This window comes from Andrographis paniculata, unplaced genomic scaffold (genome assembly GCF_009805555.1).
Source record: "Andrographis paniculata isolate CXL003 unplaced genomic scaffold, ASM980555v1 Contig21END, whole genome shotgun sequence".
NCBI classification, from domain to species: domain Eukaryota; kingdom Viridiplantae; phylum Streptophyta; class Magnoliopsida; order Lamiales; family Acanthaceae; genus Andrographis; species Andrographis paniculata.
Genome location: NW_026137502.1, coordinates 1,254,613 through 1,273,086, shown reverse-complemented (window position 1 = coordinate 1,273,086; position 18,474 = coordinate 1,254,613). Strand labels below are relative to the sequence as shown.

The following is an 18,474-nucleotide window of genomic DNA, read 5'->3' as shown; positions in this document are numbered from 1 at the left end:
TTTGTGAGACTTGGTTTTGGGTTGAATTTGGTGTTCATCGATGTTGGATATTTTTAATTATTCTAATTTACGAGTTTAGAAATCATAAATTGATTATTGCACATGTATTGACTTAAGATTTTATAGCTATATTGGAGATCGACATCCGTAATTGTGTAATCTTCTAATTAGTGTAGCAACCTAGAGGAAGAATACTCTATGGAAGAATTAAAATCAATTTTGAACAAATCCGCGTAGGAATTTTGTTAAATTGAATTGGGTCTTTCTAGTCCTTAATGTTATCGAGTCAGTAAAACATCGTACCTATAATTCTCACTCGATTAGGAAAATAGCTAACGCTCGTACCTTAGCTATCGACAAAGTAAGGAAAGGTTGGTTGTGGACACGTGTAGATCAACTATAACCAATTTATCCAACTAGTTAATGAACTTGATTTTTAGTCGATGAACAAATTTATATCCCGAACAGAAAATTCATGTCTATGCTAGAGTTTAATCATATTTGGTAAATCAATCGTTTTGCATTTTAGTTTTATTTTTTTTAATTGAGGAATTTATTTTTCCCCTTATGATAATCAAAATTTCCCCAATATATATATATATATATATTATAATTATAAATAACCAAATATTCAATATTGTTATTGTTCCCTGCAGAGACGACCCTACTCACAATACTACTACATTTTGCATATTTCTGTGACGTAGGAATTCACATTTATTTTGGAGTTGTGCGACACGCGTGCAGTTGCTTTAGTCAATTTGGGATGTTGTGAGGATAATGTTCGATGAATATAGTTCTTCTTCAATATCTAACATTGAAGTTGATTCATCTAGCCAGGGTCGCTGTAGAAGTTGCAAAAGAAGTTGGAAGAATTTGAAGCAATTGAAGTGCATGGTGCGTTGAAGTCGGAGTTGAATAGGTATTTGGAGGATGAATGTGAAAAGATGACCCAGTTAAATTTTGATATCTTGTATTGATGGAAAACAATAGGGTCAAAATATCCAACACTTTCTCGCATGGAGAAAGATGTATTAGTCATTCCTATATCTACAGTTGCTTCAATTCAGAATATGCTTTTAGTACCGAAGGACGTGTTATAGATCACTTTTGGAGTTCTCTTACCCCAAAGTTGATCGAAGCACTCATATGTACACAAGATTGGATTTGAAAAGATAACCCACAAATTGTGGATGAAAAAGAGTTCTATTGCTTTTGTAGCATGTAAATATGTGTTCTATTATATAATTCGATTTAATTGTCACTAATAAATATATTTTTATTTGTTTGTTAACTTTTTATAGCATGGGAAGCACATATTTTAGATTTGGAGGAATAGCATCGATGTTATCAAATAATTCTTGGTAAGTTTTTTTTCTATATACTAATTAATTTAGTTCATTAACAAGTATGTATTTGTCAATTGATAATTGGATATTGATTATTGTTTTAATTATAATTTATATAATTCAATATATTTTATGAATCGATTTAATAGAATTGGAAGATTAGTGGAGAACTATTCAAGAAAATGTAATTGGAGAAACAAAGACAGGTATCGATAATCATTACGGGTTTCCCTTTAAATGATTTGCTGACTTACGAATGTTTTTTTTTAATGGCTTTATGGATATGTATGATTTTGGGATTTTCATGTGGATGCATGAATTTGAATTTGGATATGGTCCATATGCATGTGTTTATGCTTTCATGGCCTTATTTTGAGATTTTTTTTTAAATAACGTGAAAACCCGCAGCCGCTACCCTAGAATGCACATTGGGTAAATCCCCGACCGAACCTAATATCCTGCAAATTAGGTCGGATAAGACAAGCTTATTTTGACATAATTGAATTATGCATGTATTTATGGTATTGTGGATATTTTTTAATGGCATTATGTTTTAATATTTAATGATTTATATATTTTTTGGGTATTTTTAGTTGTTTGTTGAATATATTTATTTTAGCATTAATTTCGGTTCGATTCGGTTGAGAATATTTACAAATATTTTTAGTTAATTGAATTTTTAATTATTTTTTAAATATATTTATTTTTGAATTCGGTTCGTTTCGAATTATTTGCAAATACTGCAAATATTTTTGGTTAACCGAAAATTTCAGTTCGAATACAGTTTTTAGTTTCAGTTATTAGTGCGATTCGGTTCGGATACCAAATACCTGCATATTTACAAACTAGATGCGACAAGACAAACTTATTTTGAGATAATTGAATGTGTGCTTTGAATTATGCATGTGTTTATGGTATTGTGGATATTGTTTAATGGCATTATCTTTTAATTTTAATGATTTATATATATTTTGGATATTTTTAGTTGTTTGTTGAATATATTTATTTTTTAGGATTAATTTCTGTTCAGTTCGGTTGAGAATATTTACAAATATTTTTAGTTAATTAAAATTTTAATTATTTTTTAAATATATTTATTTTCAATTCGGTTCGATTCGAATTATTTGCAAATACTGCAAATATTTTTGGTTAATGGAATTTTTGGTTAACCGAAAATTTTGGTTCTAATACAGTTCGCGGTTTCGGTTATTAGTTCGGTTCGATTCAGATACCAAATACCTGCATATTTATAAATATCTGAATCGTGCCCACTCTTACACCTTAGCAAGCATTGACAAGGTCATGTGGAGTAGTCAGATTCAACCTGGATAAGTCTCAACAATGAGTAAAGACGTGGGCGGGCCAGAAGAGGGTGTTCCGAGAAGCCAAAGAAGAAGACGTGATCCTCATGAAGCTATGCTGACTTGGCCGTGTTCGAAGAATGCATAAGGATCTCATGTACATGTACGGATGTCTAACCCCAATGCGGAACAGAGCTGACAAAGTGGCAGAAAAGATCTTAACGTACAATGGGGCCTGGCACCAGAGTCGACCACCGTCGATGAAGTACCCGGCCGATGGCGAGGATTATCTGAGTCCAAGACGAGCTGGGGGAGGACCACGGGCCTATGGCAATTCGAGGATTCTATTCAAGACTTCTAAGACATCGGGGGCAATGCCTAGTTCAAGTGGAGGACAATGTTCCGGACCAAAATTTTTGCCAAAAAACACTGAGGAACGCGCTGCGACTTGCCAAGGAGTGGCCTGCGGCGTGCCAAAGTAAGGAGGCTAGCGGATATCCCTCGAGACAATCCAAAACCTCTCGAAATGTTCCAAAAGGTTATAAAAGTACCGAGATCGTCCATTGACCAAGTCGGTGTCTATCTATTGACATAGTTTATCCGTGTTTCTTTGTATAGCTTATTTTCATTCTTATTTTGTATAGATAGAGTCTATCCGAGTGTAGATATACTTTAGCCTGTGTTAGTTCCGGTCCATTAGAGTGTCCGTTGTACTCACTTTACTTTCAGAGAGCTAATACACACTTTAAGTTTGGGTGCATCACTTTGTGTTCTTAGCGTTCTTTTGAATTCGTGTGTGAGACTGTACTAGCTAATTTTTCATGAGTGTCGAAGAATTGCTAGACCGACGGAAAAGTATTTGAGAAGGAGCCATCCGACCCGTTACACATGGTGTGACCACTAAACAATTATTTTCTTATTATTTAATTTTTACAATTTTTATAAGAATACATTATTTATTTCATAAAACATCATACTAAAAAAAATTAAATAAAATAATGCCAACTAAAAACACAGTTTTTACTTAAAACTAGTATATTTGAGAATCATTTTTATATAAAAAACTGTATATATATATATATATATATTACACCGAAAATACGAATCGGCACCGCTAAATTATTGAACGACTTTAAATGTTGGCATTTATGTTCACATGCAAATTAGTTGGCCGAAAATTAAACACATGAGATAAGATAGATATATAAATCCACACTTCTACTGTTTGTTGTTCATTCAAGTCAACTTTCTACACCATAACTAATTTCATTCATTTACCATTTTACTTTGCTTTACATAAAAACTCAAGAAAATTCGTCATATTATTGAATTTTATTCGACCAAATTTACTTTATTTAAATATATATATATATGGCCACATTGCAACTAATGAATCGGACTACAAACTCAACTCAAAGTCAAATTATCAAGAATGTATTTTAGACATGTTTTGAAAGTAGTTTGAGCGAAAGTTAGAATAAAAAAATAAATATATAATATAATATAAATGTATACATTTTAAATAAGTAATATACTTTTATATAATATTTAAAAATAAAAATAAAAAACACATAATATGATTTTTTTTAAAAAAAAATAATGCATATATTGGTAAAATTACTCGTAACTCCCTTGTAGTTTCGAACTTTAGCGTAAAATTTCCTTATACTTTAAAAATTACATGGCACCCCCTTATACTTTAAAATATATTGTATGAAACCCACCACCGTAAAAACTCCCTTGTAGGATGAGAAAATGATTTCCTATATGTATGTTTTGCCATGGCGGAGGATTTATGTTGAGTTTTAAAACCATAGTGGAGTTTTATGCAATATTTTTTAAAGTATAAAGAAACACCATATAATTTTTAAAATAAATGAGATATTTACGTTGAGTTTCGAAACTACAAGAGAATTATAGACAATTTTGCTATCATAAATAAATTTGAAAACATAAGTAAATAGTGTGTAAATAAGTTGAAGATAGACGAAGCAAGCATTTACAAGCAATATGTGCAGAAAGCTAAGCTAAGGTTCCCACCGGAAAATATTATGTATTGGCTTCCGGCCGAGTTTTGCCGATGCTCCGGCAGCTCGCTGTTGCCTTATCACGCCGACGAGCTCTCCACCTTCTGATTTTCCAAATCCTTCGCCATCGGATCATGATTAACGGCAGGGATGAAATTGCCATCTCGACCGGGTGGATCCATTGCTCGGTGGGATACCGACAAATGTCTATGGCTGTTTTCCGCGCACCGAGAGTAATGTACATTAATGGAGTCGATGCAGAACTGCGACCGGATAGCAGAGCTAAACATCGGTTGCATGAACCACTTCCTCTCGGGAACCTCCCGGAGGGAAATTCGACATACCGGGCAAGTGAAGTGCTGCTGCAACCACGCGTCGATGCAACTTGGATGGAAGAAATGCCCACAGAAGGGCAGGATACGCAGCGCATCTTCGTCGTGATATTCAGACAAGCATACGGTGCACCTGCGGTAGAAGAGGTTATAGTAGTTTTCAAAAGAGCTACGATTATGAGCAGATACTATACTACAAAGTTCGAAGATACTTTCCCATCACAAATAAATTCGATTTGCAGCAATGATTCGATAATGAAAATGTAAGGAAAGAAGAGATATGCAACATGATGAAGAAATTTGTAGTTAGCTAGTTGATTCCATTTTAATTCGACAGTGATCGGGCATGAAAGCCTTAGTGATTCGATTATTGATCGAACATGTCAAATGGCGCCTCTTTCCACAATATAAGGATGCAAAAGGTCGAAGTATTAAGCCAACCCGAGCATGTGTCACTTCGATTCTTCTAAAATCCTAGGAAGAATACAAAAGTTTCATGTTTCGATCGTAGCTCAAGTAATTTCTCTATTATCTATCTTGCACAAATAAGCCTTCTTACAACCTAAGGATCAAGCAAAGCCATATCTTATCTATAATATATGCAATTTTCTTGCAAAACGTCACGTTGGATGAAGACCGAACTCTAATCCAAATTGTGTTGGAAACTCGCCATGCCTAATGGAAGAAACCTATAATTAGATACACGTAGAGTGTAGCAATACATGAGCCGGCCCGTTGAAAACGGATCGTAAATTAAGTATAACTTAACATTGTAACATAAAATCTTATAAATTAGAATGAACATGATACAATTAAACTAATTGAAAGCTATCCTAGCGAAACTATCGGCTCTAATACCACTTGTTAGGACCCACCAAACATCAACACATGTAGAGAACAATCATACAGAACCAATTAGAAATCAACCCAAAATTGAAGGCATTAACATCCAAAAGTTCGAAAAAAAGCTCTTTCAAGGATCAAGCTAAAGTTAGTGAAATTTTACGTGGCTAAACTAGTACACTTGTAATGGATAAACTAATTTGTTCTTATTTCGAATCAAGATTTTCTTGGGAACATTCAGGACAAACAATCTTGATTAATTCTGCCCCTGTTTTCAACATCGTCAACAATGTAACATTGAAGGACACAACTCTGAAGTTATAGGTAGAATCGAAACTAATCACTCCAGTTCTACATCTCAAAGTTTTTGAATGCATGGAATAGACACTTATTTGGTCAAAATGCACTAATAAAAAAAGGTGACAAAAAACATGATCGAAAAAGTACCTTCCTTCTCTCCTGCAGCTAAACAAAATAAAGAACTCAAAATGAAGAATTTCATAAAAATTAAAGCCACAGAAGTTGTGTGTGAAAATCATTCAGTATCTTATTGTAATCTTCAAAATAAATTCGAGGTATCGAATGAGCAGGTCATTGTCCCTTAGGATGTGATAGGATTATCAAACTATGTAAGATCAGTTAACTATGAATCAAGGCCGTAGTAGAACAAGAAGTTGAAATATGAGGTCAAATTATGCACTAAATCAGGGGCATTCTTGCACATTTGCCTTACAAATATGCAACAGCAATCACACCATTCAACAGGGCTGCGTAAATACTTTTCGAGCTTCAACTCATAGTCAAATCAGCACTCTAGAATCATAGAACATTATGAAAACATTCTTTTACCATCTGGCCTACTTTCAAATACCAAATACATTATGGAGAGAGAGAGAGCAAAAGCATAAGAAGTATTGGCCTTAAATAAGCAGACAAATAGCAAATAGTCCGATAAAAACTACATCATAATTAACTCCCTAGCTACACATTAAATTAGTTAAAGCTAAATGCCTCAAGTATGATGCACGCCAAAAGGCAGTTAGATCGATCGTGCATGGATTTCATTCATCTTGTTGAACTGAAGAGAAATGTGTGTGTATATATATATATATCTACAATGTATATAAACCAAAAAACTTACTGAGCATTTTCTTCCACCGGAAAGCACAACTCTCTGTACCTTTTCGTTGGAAAATTGGCCACCACAAGCGGGTCGACACCATGACGACCCCTCTCCAGCTGGAACAAAAATATCATCAATGCCGATTTTTTTCAAAAATTTTAAAAATGAGTAGAACTTTAATTGACAGGATGAAATATATGACTTAACATGATCAATTAATTTTCAAATAACAATGCAATAATGTTATATATATATAACATTAAATCCGACACCTATTTTTCATTCGAAAAATTTCAAACACAAAACATAGGGGATGTTTTTCATGATTTCCACTAAATCTAAAGGGAGACTGAATCTGATTCCACCCAAAAGTATCAGACATGAGCAAATATAGTCATAGGAGTCGTCTTGCTACAGTTTTCTGGGAGAGATAAACATCTAATTAACCTAAACGAAAACAGAATTAATCATGATGTAAGTAGAAGGAAGAACAGTATCGAATTGACATGTTTCTTCTACGAATACCAGTGAGCTCAAAATCTTAAAACCAAACAAAAATGGTAAAAAAGAAACAGTATTAGGTGAAGACAGACAATAAATAAAGCGAGGAAACAGTGTGCTTACAGCGGTGGGATCAGATGTATGTAGCCTGAAAAGAGATCCTCTGGAGGCATTGAAACGGATAATTCTGGCACAAATTAGCCTCGTGCACACAAACACTATGAAGAGAATACTCACTGAGAATCCAATCACTGTCATCACCAGATTTATCCCTGAAGACATCATTCTCACTCTTTATTATTGATGGAGTCCACCACAAACCCCCAAATTCCACCAACTCCAACTCCAACTCCAAATTCAAACTCAAATTCAAATCCAAATCCAAATCTAAATCTGCTCATAGCAGCAACCAACTGGACACAAACTTTAACCCCCACTCAAAATACAAATACTCCGGTGTTTCTCTCTCTCTCTAAAAAACCGGTAGCGTGCGGAATGTATGTGGAGAGTAGGTTAGGCCTCACATTTATGAAAAAGAAGAGAGACCAACGGTGGCCAGAAGGGAAGGGGAACAAACCAACACGGCCGTGTTAAATGGTACTCCCAAAATCGGCAATTGATAGAATTGCTGCATCTGCAAATGATATTCCAACGGCCCCAGAGTAGAACAAATACTACTTAATAAAGAAAGCTATAAAAAAAAAAAAAAAAAGGATAAATAAGGTTTGAGATTTTATTCTCACCAAATCAAAATTATTTATTTAAAAATAAATTCCATTGCAAGACTAGTGCTTATATTGCAATTATTCTATAAAAATTAAATAATGTATTTTATTATAATTCATTACTTATTATTTAAATGCACAATACATATACAAACTAACGCTACTAAAAAATAAATAAATATGAGTATCTGCATTTCCAATCTTGTCATATCCGTTCAATATAATTTTATAGTAGATGTTTGGATTTTTTTAATATAATATTAAAATAAAAATTAAATTGCTAAAATTAAATTTAATTATTTTTTCAAAGATGCACATATAATATGCCTATAATAGATCGTTATTTGTATAATTTTTTTTACAAAAATATAATTCTATTAGTATTATAAAATACTACTGAAATTATTTTTATAATTTTTTCTTAATTTGTATTGCATTTTAATATAATAATTAATATTAAAGATTAATTCAAAAAATAAATGAGACGTTAGAGCTAAGATATTAGGTTGTGTTTGGTACGGAGAAATGAAGCCAGTGAAATAGAAATGATATCATTTCTCTTGTTTGTTTGAATTAGAGAAATAGAACTTGAGAAATAAATTATTTTCATTTCTCTGTTTTCATTGCTCTCCCATATCCAGAAAAATTGGGTGAAACGATCTTGCAGTATATATTTTTTTTAATTTTTTGTACTATTTAATTTTTATAATTTTTTAAAATTATATTATTTCAATTTTACAAAAATCAAATTTAATTTAGTGTTAAAAGTATTTAATTTTTACGATATTTTAAGAAATTGTACTAAAATATAATCTTAAAAAATATCGTTTATAATTTATAATTTTTTTTTAAAAAAAAAGTCACCAAAAATATTTTTCATAAATTCTCATTCGTTAAAATTATTTTTTTATCCGGTTAATTGTTTATTCTTATTTGATTATTCGTGTAACTGCATTTTTTTTTATTTTTCAACTGAATTCTCTGTTTTATCTGAAAATTAATTTTCATTCTTTTTGCTCAATTTCATTTCTCTCCAATTTCATTCTCTAATAGTCTGTACCAAAAGTCTCTTAGAGTATATTATATGTATATATATTTAATATAATAAATTAAAAGTATGTATTTATAATATATACCTAATGTATGTTGCCTTTCATTATTTCGTGTGACAGATGAATTGTAAGATTACTATATGAAGCAAATGGTTTAAAAAGCATTTTTAAAGGCTAAATAATCCACTCGATGAAAATTAGTTGTGTTTAATAATTACATAAATTTTTATTTGATTGTGGTTTGAAATAAATAAAAAATTAATTTGAATTTTTATTTAAATAATATTTTGATAAAAAAAAATTAAAAATTGAACTAAATTTGAAAGATCATTCTAAAATAGGTGGAGAATCGGAAAGAAATAAATATTCCCTCCGTCCCACGTACTATGTCCACGTTGTCGTTTCTGTCCGTCCCACATACCATGTCATTTTCTTTTTTAAAAAAATAATTACACATTTTAATCTCATTTTAAACCTTTTAATTTTATTTTTTTCTAAATTTTAATTAAACTAATTAGTTATCTTAATTTTAATTTATAATTATTTTCACTAATATATTTTTAATTATCTACTCATTATATTCCTTCTAAAATACCGTATCTATAATATACAGCAAAGCTGTGTGTGTGTGTGTGTGTGTGTGTGTGGGAGTAATACATATTTTAAATATCAGGATTGCATTGAATTGAATAAAATATGTAATAATCACATTTAGTAATACCTATTATAATTCTGGTATACAAAAGTATCTAAATAGACCCACCCACTCGAGATAGAATTCTATTTTTATAAAGACAGTGAATTGACAGGTCACCACTTATGATTTTTGTAGGTGACCAACTTCAAAAGATGATGATTATTATTTTTTTATTTATTTTAGAATATATTTAATTATATTTTTTTACTTTATATTCAATTTATAAAATTATCATAAATAAAAAAGTATGAATAAAATAACAATATATATTTATCTAATTCATTTTATAATTTTAATATGTTCAAAATTAATTTATCTATTTTTTTATAATTATATTCGTTACTTAAATAGTAAAAATAATGTTCTTACTTTTTAAGTAATATTATATTCGCTCCGTTTTAAAACAAGAAGAATTTTTTTTTTTTTAATTTTGTATGTTTCAAAATAAATATATCATTAAATATAGTAATTATAACCTACTTAATAAAATAAATATTCTCACAATTTTCAATAGATTATACAAATGTTATCTTATTACACAATATTAATACGAATATTTTTGTCTTTTTCACTGTAATCTAAAATAATATTAATATGAAAAAAATTTATGTGTAAACAATAAATACTCCATCCGTCCCGGTGCAAGGTTGTCGTTTACTTTTTACACGTAGATTTTTTAATATTAGTATTATAATGAGTTGTAATAAAAAATACAAAAATACCCCTATTAGTATAAAAGGAATGACATTTATGTAATATAGTGTAAGGTGGAGGATATTTATTATGTTAGGTAGGTAGTACAATTACTAAATTAGGAAATAGTAACTTTGTTTTGGGACAGACGAAAATAAAAAATGACAACCTTTCAATGGAACGGAGAGGGTATTATTCTTTTATTGAGACGAAAATAGAAATATGAAAAAGCATAAGAAAAAACATGAGTTAGTAAGGATAAAAAAAAAAAAATTATTCATCATTCTATTTTATTATTTACTTATAAAAAATAAATAAATACTATAAACAGTAGATGGGATGCACATCAAAATTATACCACTTAAAAATAAGCATAACGATGCAAAATTAATAGAATGAGATAGTATTTGAAAGGATTTATTGTACTTTGGAGTGGTAATTAATCACCAATTTTATACCGCTTTGCAACTACACGTTATTCAACTATTTAAGAGTAAGCCTATTTGAACATTGTAAAAAAAAAAAAAAAAAAAATCTCCAAAACACGTGTGTCATAATTCTCAACCCTTAAAAAATAAATTACGAGGGACACAAATTTTATCTTATTTTTTTTGAAATTGTACATAGAAGAAGAAATCGCCTCCATCCGAGAATTAAAATCTTATGATGATAGACGTCTTGTCGTCATGCAATTCGAATTTCAGCATCAATTGTTCGTTATTTTTCATCAAGTATTGTCTTATTTCTCTTACAGATAAATAAATTTAAACATACGGCGACAATGATTAAGCCCACAACGACGACAATTGGTGGCCACAACTACGATGATTGAGCCCCAACGTCGATTAAACCCACGCGACCACGATAGAGAGAAGTCACAGGTTTGGGCAAGTATTTTGGAGGAGGAATGAGAGAAAAAAAATAATTTGAAGGAGGAAAAAAATCGGTTGCTTTGGCCTCTATTGCATTAAGCCGGATCCAAGCGGCAATAAGAAAATAACCTCCAAAATGTGTTTGTTGTATAATTTTATTTTTTGAATTAATAAGAAAAGCTTTTTGACACTTTTTCTTTTTTTTCTTTCTCGCAGGTCCTTTTTTTTTTTTTATATATATTGTTTCTTATGATTGATTTGTAGTTCAATGTCACTTTTCTTAATCCGAGTTTGAGATAGAAGAAGAACTTATTAAGCAAAAAAGCCGGGAAGTGATTTTCTCTATTGATTTTGGACTCCCGTTTTTTTTTTTTTTTTTTTTTTTTAAGGGTCTTACCTTTACTTTTGAATAAGAGATTCTTCTCTTGTACTAAAAAGACATCTAAAAGTATTATATTGTGTTTGCTCTTTAAGATATTTTAGTTTATTCAAATAAGATTATTTAAGATATTTTATATTTTTATTTGTATAAAATTTGCATAATTATATTTGTATTTACATCCAAATATCAGTTTGAATGAATAGAGTATTTTGTCCATATTTTAATTTATCAAATAAAATTTCACTCAATATATTAATACTAAAACACAATAGGATATTATATAATTTTAGAGTGTGTTTATTTTAAATGATTGAATTTTAATTCTTATGATTATTTTGATAGATTATTTAGTCAATAGATTAATTAGTATCATATTTAATCAAATATTAGATAAAATTATATTGAGTTTATTTTATTTTATTATTATGATATGATAAACTTTTAAACCAAACTATCATTCACAATTTTATTTTTTTAAAATTATATAATAATACTAATAATATATAGATTTTTTTTTTTTTTAACATATAACAATACATTAACATTTATTTGTGATATTATTTTTTTAACATATAACAATACATTAACATTTATTTGTGATATTATCATAACATATATAATTTGATATAATATTTTTAATTATTTATTAAATATATTTAAACTTATCTCAAAATTATAAAGTATTTTTTAAAAATATATTAATATTTTATTCTTATTGCTTAAGGGTGTATTTGGTTTGAGGAATTTGGATGGGAAGAGAAGAAAGAGAATAATAAAAATTACAATTATTTTGTTTAGTTCAATTTTTTTTCTAAAGGGAATGGGAAGGGAAGGGTGACGAGGGAATATTAAATGAATTTATATTATTTCCCTTCAAAATTGAGGGAATTTGGAGTTTGAGAAAAAATAGGTCTATGTTTTTATTTTATAAATTACTATTATATCCTTAATATTATATATTACTTTATTTATATTTAATTATACATAAATTATATCATACATATTTTATTATTAATAATTAGTTATAATATCTTTAAATCTTATGATGTAATTAAATTATAAAACAAAATTTTATATAAATTAAATTAATTTAATTTTTTTTAATTATTTAATTAAATTCTTAAGAGTTAAGTTTTAATTAATAAAATAAATTCATATCTATTATATTTATTATATTTATTTTGTAATTTATTCTAGATAAATAAAATTTATGTCAAAATGATTATTTTGTTATTAAATGATTCAATTTTCTTATATATAATTTTATTTTTATTTATGTTTTATTTATATGATATAAATATATATATACTTATTTTAAAATATACTACGTTATTCTTATATCAAAATTGGTGTTTTATTAATAAATTAATTTTTATTAATAAATTAATAAATTTTTATTAAATATTTTATTTTTATTTATTTATACAATATATGGATAAAATAGTAAAATCATTATATTTTTCATTTTCTCATTTGTTTAACCCAATATTAAAATACTATTTTTCCCCACCTCTTCTCTTTTTTTTTTTTTTTTTTTTTTTTTTTTTTTTTTCATATGAACCAAACACATTATTATAATTTTAATATTCCTTCCCTGCCTTCATTTGAACCAAACAAACCCAAGGAAAAAATAATTTAAATATTTCATTAAATAGTATTAAATAATATTAGATGGAAGAATTGTATTAATTATCCTCCAAATTCATATTATTGTATCGGAATTGTAGTTATATCATACATTAAAGTAAATATGAAATTAAACCCATAAAAGAATATTATTCACTCTAACACCTTTTAATAAATAAATATTTTTACCTACATTTTAACTCTAAAATTTTTTAATGAAATTAATTATAATTTTTTTTTTCTTTTTTGTATTTTATAATTTTTTTTTCATCTGATAAATTTAGAATATACAGGTCTGGTATGAAAAATTAAAAAAAAAAAATTACTAATACGTGATAAAAAAAAAAAATATAGTTTGAGTATTTTTGAAAATTTAGTTAGAATTTAAGGAAAATGAATAAAAATAATGTACTAAAAATAGTGATGTTTGTTATAAATAAGTATTAAATAGAGAGTAATAATTAAATATTAATTTATTAATTTTAACAAAATTAATAATGAGATAAAATTTAGCAAGATTAAAAAAAATGAAAGTAAATTTGACAAAGAGTGAAAATTGTTTAAAATATCTATACATATATTAATCTTTTAAAATTATATATATATTAATTTTTTTATTTAAAACTATTAATAATTTTATTTACATAAAAAAATACTAATAAAATAATATTATAATTAATTAAATTTTATTAACTTAAATACAATATAAAAATTAAATGAGTAAAATAGAGTATCAAATAACTAGTTTACTTACTAAAAAAAATCAAACTAAACAAACCCGCAAACCTATCTTTCAAATAAAAATGTTTCTTGTCTCGTAAGGGATGATTTGGTGGTGTAGGAGCGTGTGACCATGAGGTCATGGGTTCAAACTCCTGATGCCTCAGTCACATGCCACACATAGTTTACCTAATGAGCGGCTGCGGGTTTGTTTCTTCGACTTTGCATTTTAATTTTTTGATTTCATATGGAGTATATTAATATTAAAAAAAATAAAAATAAAAATAAAAATTGGAAGATGATCCATTGATTGATTCTAATTCTATCATCATTATTACTATTGTCAATAATAATAGAGATGGAGATAGAGATGAGATGAGATGAGATGGGCCATGCCCATAAATCATAGTAATTTATATGTAATAAGTACAGTACCTTTTATGATTTCCATTTAGGACAATGATGCTTAAAGGGGAGACAACTTTGAACCAATTTCATAGACACAATCAAATCCAATCTATTCCAGATTTATAAACTAAATGCTGTCAAATCTACCTATATATGCTATCTGCTCAAATTATTGTATCTTTGGATTTTAATTTAGGAATAGTAAAAATTTGAACTGAATTAGCAGTTTGATTTAATATAAATAAATAATAATATGATATTTCTTTTCAAAAATAAAATATTAATTAAACATAGTGTTTAATCTGTTATTATTCAAAAAAGAAAAATTAATAAATAATAAAAATTTGTGAACAGTCTACAACCAACACATATGTTCTCCATCTTCGGAGTAGTGGGCTTATTGGGTTTGTTCTTTTTTACATATCATTGTTTTTAATAATATATAAATTAAAATATAATAAAAAAAAACACATACTAGATTAATTTGTTCCGGATAAACTCCAAATAATATAATTTTTTAAAAATAAAATAAAATTTTAATTAAATAGTAAAAACAAATAATAAGTATTTTAATTTGTTATTATTCAAAATTAATAAATAATAAAAATTTGTGAACAATCTACAACCAACAGATATGTTTCATCTCGAGGGTAGTAAGTGGGACCTATTGGGCTTTATTCTTTTTTATATATCATTGTTTTTAATAATATAATACAAGGCAAGTCACGAGATGTCAGAATTTGAACATATGATCTCAGAGTCACGAATTCAATCTCACCATCACCGGACCATTTTTTACAAAACAAAAAATCATAATATTTTTATTTATTAATGGAAGTATATAAGATATTTTTTATATTTTTGTCCTTAAAAGTAAAAAGATAAATAACTTTTTTTAAAAGTTAAGAGTATTTTTATATTTATATATAATTATATTTACTATAATTAAAATAAATATTTTTTTCGTGGGACGAGCGAAAATGGTAAAAAAATACACTAAGTTGTGACAAATGGATTATAATTTTATCGTTTACAACTAAAATATACTCACCTCGTCCCGTAATAAATAGTTCATTTGGATTCGACCTGAAAATTAAGAAAATAATTATTTTATTGAAAAAATAATAAGGTAACGTGATAATTTTAAAAATTTAATTAGTAACTAATGATGATGATGAGATAGGTAATTAAAATAGTAAAGTTTGTAATAAATAAGTAATGAATAAAACATAATAGTTTGAATGTTGAAAGATGGACAAAAAAAAATGACAGTAAATTTAATGAACAAATAAAGTATTAATTTTATATAAAAAAAATATCATATTTCACTGTTATTTCATCTAATTAATTATGCATTTTTCTAACGGCGATTATTCATGGAACGTGTTGGAGACTCTCGTTTATCGATAAATAAATTAATAATATATTTTTTTAACTGTTTAGACTTTTAGGTGAAACAATTATTCTGATCATCCAAGGATGATATTTTTTAAGATGCTATTGATATCTTCCAACACACATATTTATTTTAGTTGGTATTTAAAAGAAAAGAACTATATGTATCAATTTTTACAATATTATTCAATTATTATTCACATATACTATATTGGTATGAGTCCCATCAATTAATTTATCTTTTTTTTCAAATTTTCATATTTTTAATTAAAATAGATTTTTACAAATATTCTAGTATACATCTAGGATTTTTTTATATATCACTATTTTATATCATCAAATTTTATTTATGTCATGATTTAAAATATATATATATATATATGAAATGGTAATTTTGAAAAGTATAATACTGCATAATATGAATATAATTTGAATTATATCAACAAAATATATATATTATACGCTATTTTAATGAGTCATTTACATAATTATATTTACTATTTTGTATTAATTCATTTATTCTATTTTTCTAGTTTATGTTTAATCGATTGACATAATAAATTTTTATATTATAAATTGAATAAAAATTATTATATTTTTTGTTTTTTTTTATTATAAAAGAAAAAAATAATTATTATTACTCATTTTATATTTAAATTTGAGTCCTATCAAATTAACATACCATTGCATGTTGATGGAAGTTACATTTATTTCACTAATATGTTAGGAATATGTATTGTGAAAATCGAGAGGAAAGAAATCCAAACAAAAAATTGAATAAAAACACAAAACAAACCTAAAAAGAAGATTTTTTTTATTTTTTATTATACAATATATAATGATTTTTTTTATTTTTTTATATTCAAATGTTTTTAATATAAAGTAGTAGTAATTAAATATTATAGTAATATTTAAAAAGATCATTATATATTGTACGATAATCTTTAAAAAATTGCGAATTAACTTGATTATTGTTTTGTTTTCTCTATTGACTTAGAGTAATTTTATTTTTTTTAAAAAAAATTAATTTTTTTACTATATAATTTTATATAAATATATATTTTTCATACAAAAATTTACATCCAAACAATTTGAATTAAAAATATAAATACAAATACTAAAAGAAAATATAAAAGAACGAAAGGCAAGTAATTATATTTAAACTTTATATGTTTATAAATTTATGGTAAAATATAAAATAATTAAATAAAATCATGTATCTTACCTGCACCAAAGAAAAATATAAAATAATTGGTGCACTTTACAAAGATGGTATGCATGCATTGTAATAATTTTGTTAAAGTAAGTTTGGGGGTTTGGATTTTGAGTTAAGATTTGAATAGTAAAAATTTTGAATTTGAATAGTTGTATGATATGACATAAATAGGTGTTGATGTGATGTTTTGAATGTAAAATTGATTTTTAGTATAATATAAAAAAATAAAAAATAGGTGTTTGGTTCGATGTTTTTTGGGAGAAAAAATGGGATGAATGGTGTATTCAAATCTAATCTCCCAAACAAACACACCCTAAGTTTAAGATAATATATTAGAAATAGTCTGGTCTCGAGAAATCAATATTATACTAATTTTTTCAATTATCAGACGTAAAACAGTCATATACTATAGATAAAATAGACATAGAGTACATGTTGTGTAAAATAAAATCATGTATTTTATGTTTATACTTGTAAGAATGTTGTACATAAGTATGTTATGTGCTAAAAATCAGTATCAACATGTATTGTGTAAAATTATATCATGTGTTGTTACTTAATATGATATATTTGCATTATGTTAATATAAAGAATATGTTGTCTGTAGTAACATTATGTGATGTTTGTTATAGTACGATGTGTTGTCAGTATTGTATTGAATATATATAACTTTTAATAGATATAATTTAAATTTGACAATAAAAGATTAGATTGACACATATATAATATAGTTTATATTTTACACATGTAAATATATACAATTCATATCCATATATTTTAGCATATTAACATAATTTTTAAATGTAATGATAGAGAAATAGTAGATCATTACTACATGATTACACTTCAACTTTTAATAGATTGTGCTTATATATTTATAGTAATAGTTAGGGAGTTAATTTGATCAAATCAATAAACTAGCCTGAAATACTATTAGTTTAACTAATTGGATCAACACAAAATCATCATATAATAAATTTTATATTAATAATTGATTGATCTAAAAAATATTTATATATTTTCCTACAAGATATATTTTTTTATTATAGCAAATTATTTAAGTTATATTATTATTTTTAAAACTTACACAAGGCACTCAGGATTGTAGTTTTTCATATAAAATATATTTAGGTTGTGTGTGTGTTTTTTTTTTTTTGTTAACTTTTCATAATTTTTTACTATTTTTTTCATCAATTAATATTTATTTGGTTG

General features: G+C 26.6%; 1 protein-coding gene across 1 annotated transcript; it reads right to left on the bottom strand.

Annotated features, from left to right (window-relative positions):
- Positions 1-4,533: 4,533 nt before the first annotated feature.
- On the bottom strand, positions 4,534-8,137 carry LOC127244757 (RING-H2 finger protein ATL39-like). The gene is made up of 3 exons (XM_051265239.1): positions 7,600-8,137; positions 6,994-7,091; positions 4,534-5,142 (listed from the first exon to the last, which is right to left on the bottom strand). The coding sequence occupies exons 1-3, from the start codon at positions 7,759-7,761 to the stop codon at positions 4,758-4,760; spliced, it is 645 nt and encodes a 214-aa protein (XP_051121196.1). The 5' UTR covers positions 7,762-8,137; the 3' UTR covers positions 4,534-4,757.
- Between the last annotated feature and the right edge of the window lie 10,337 nt (positions 8,138-18,474).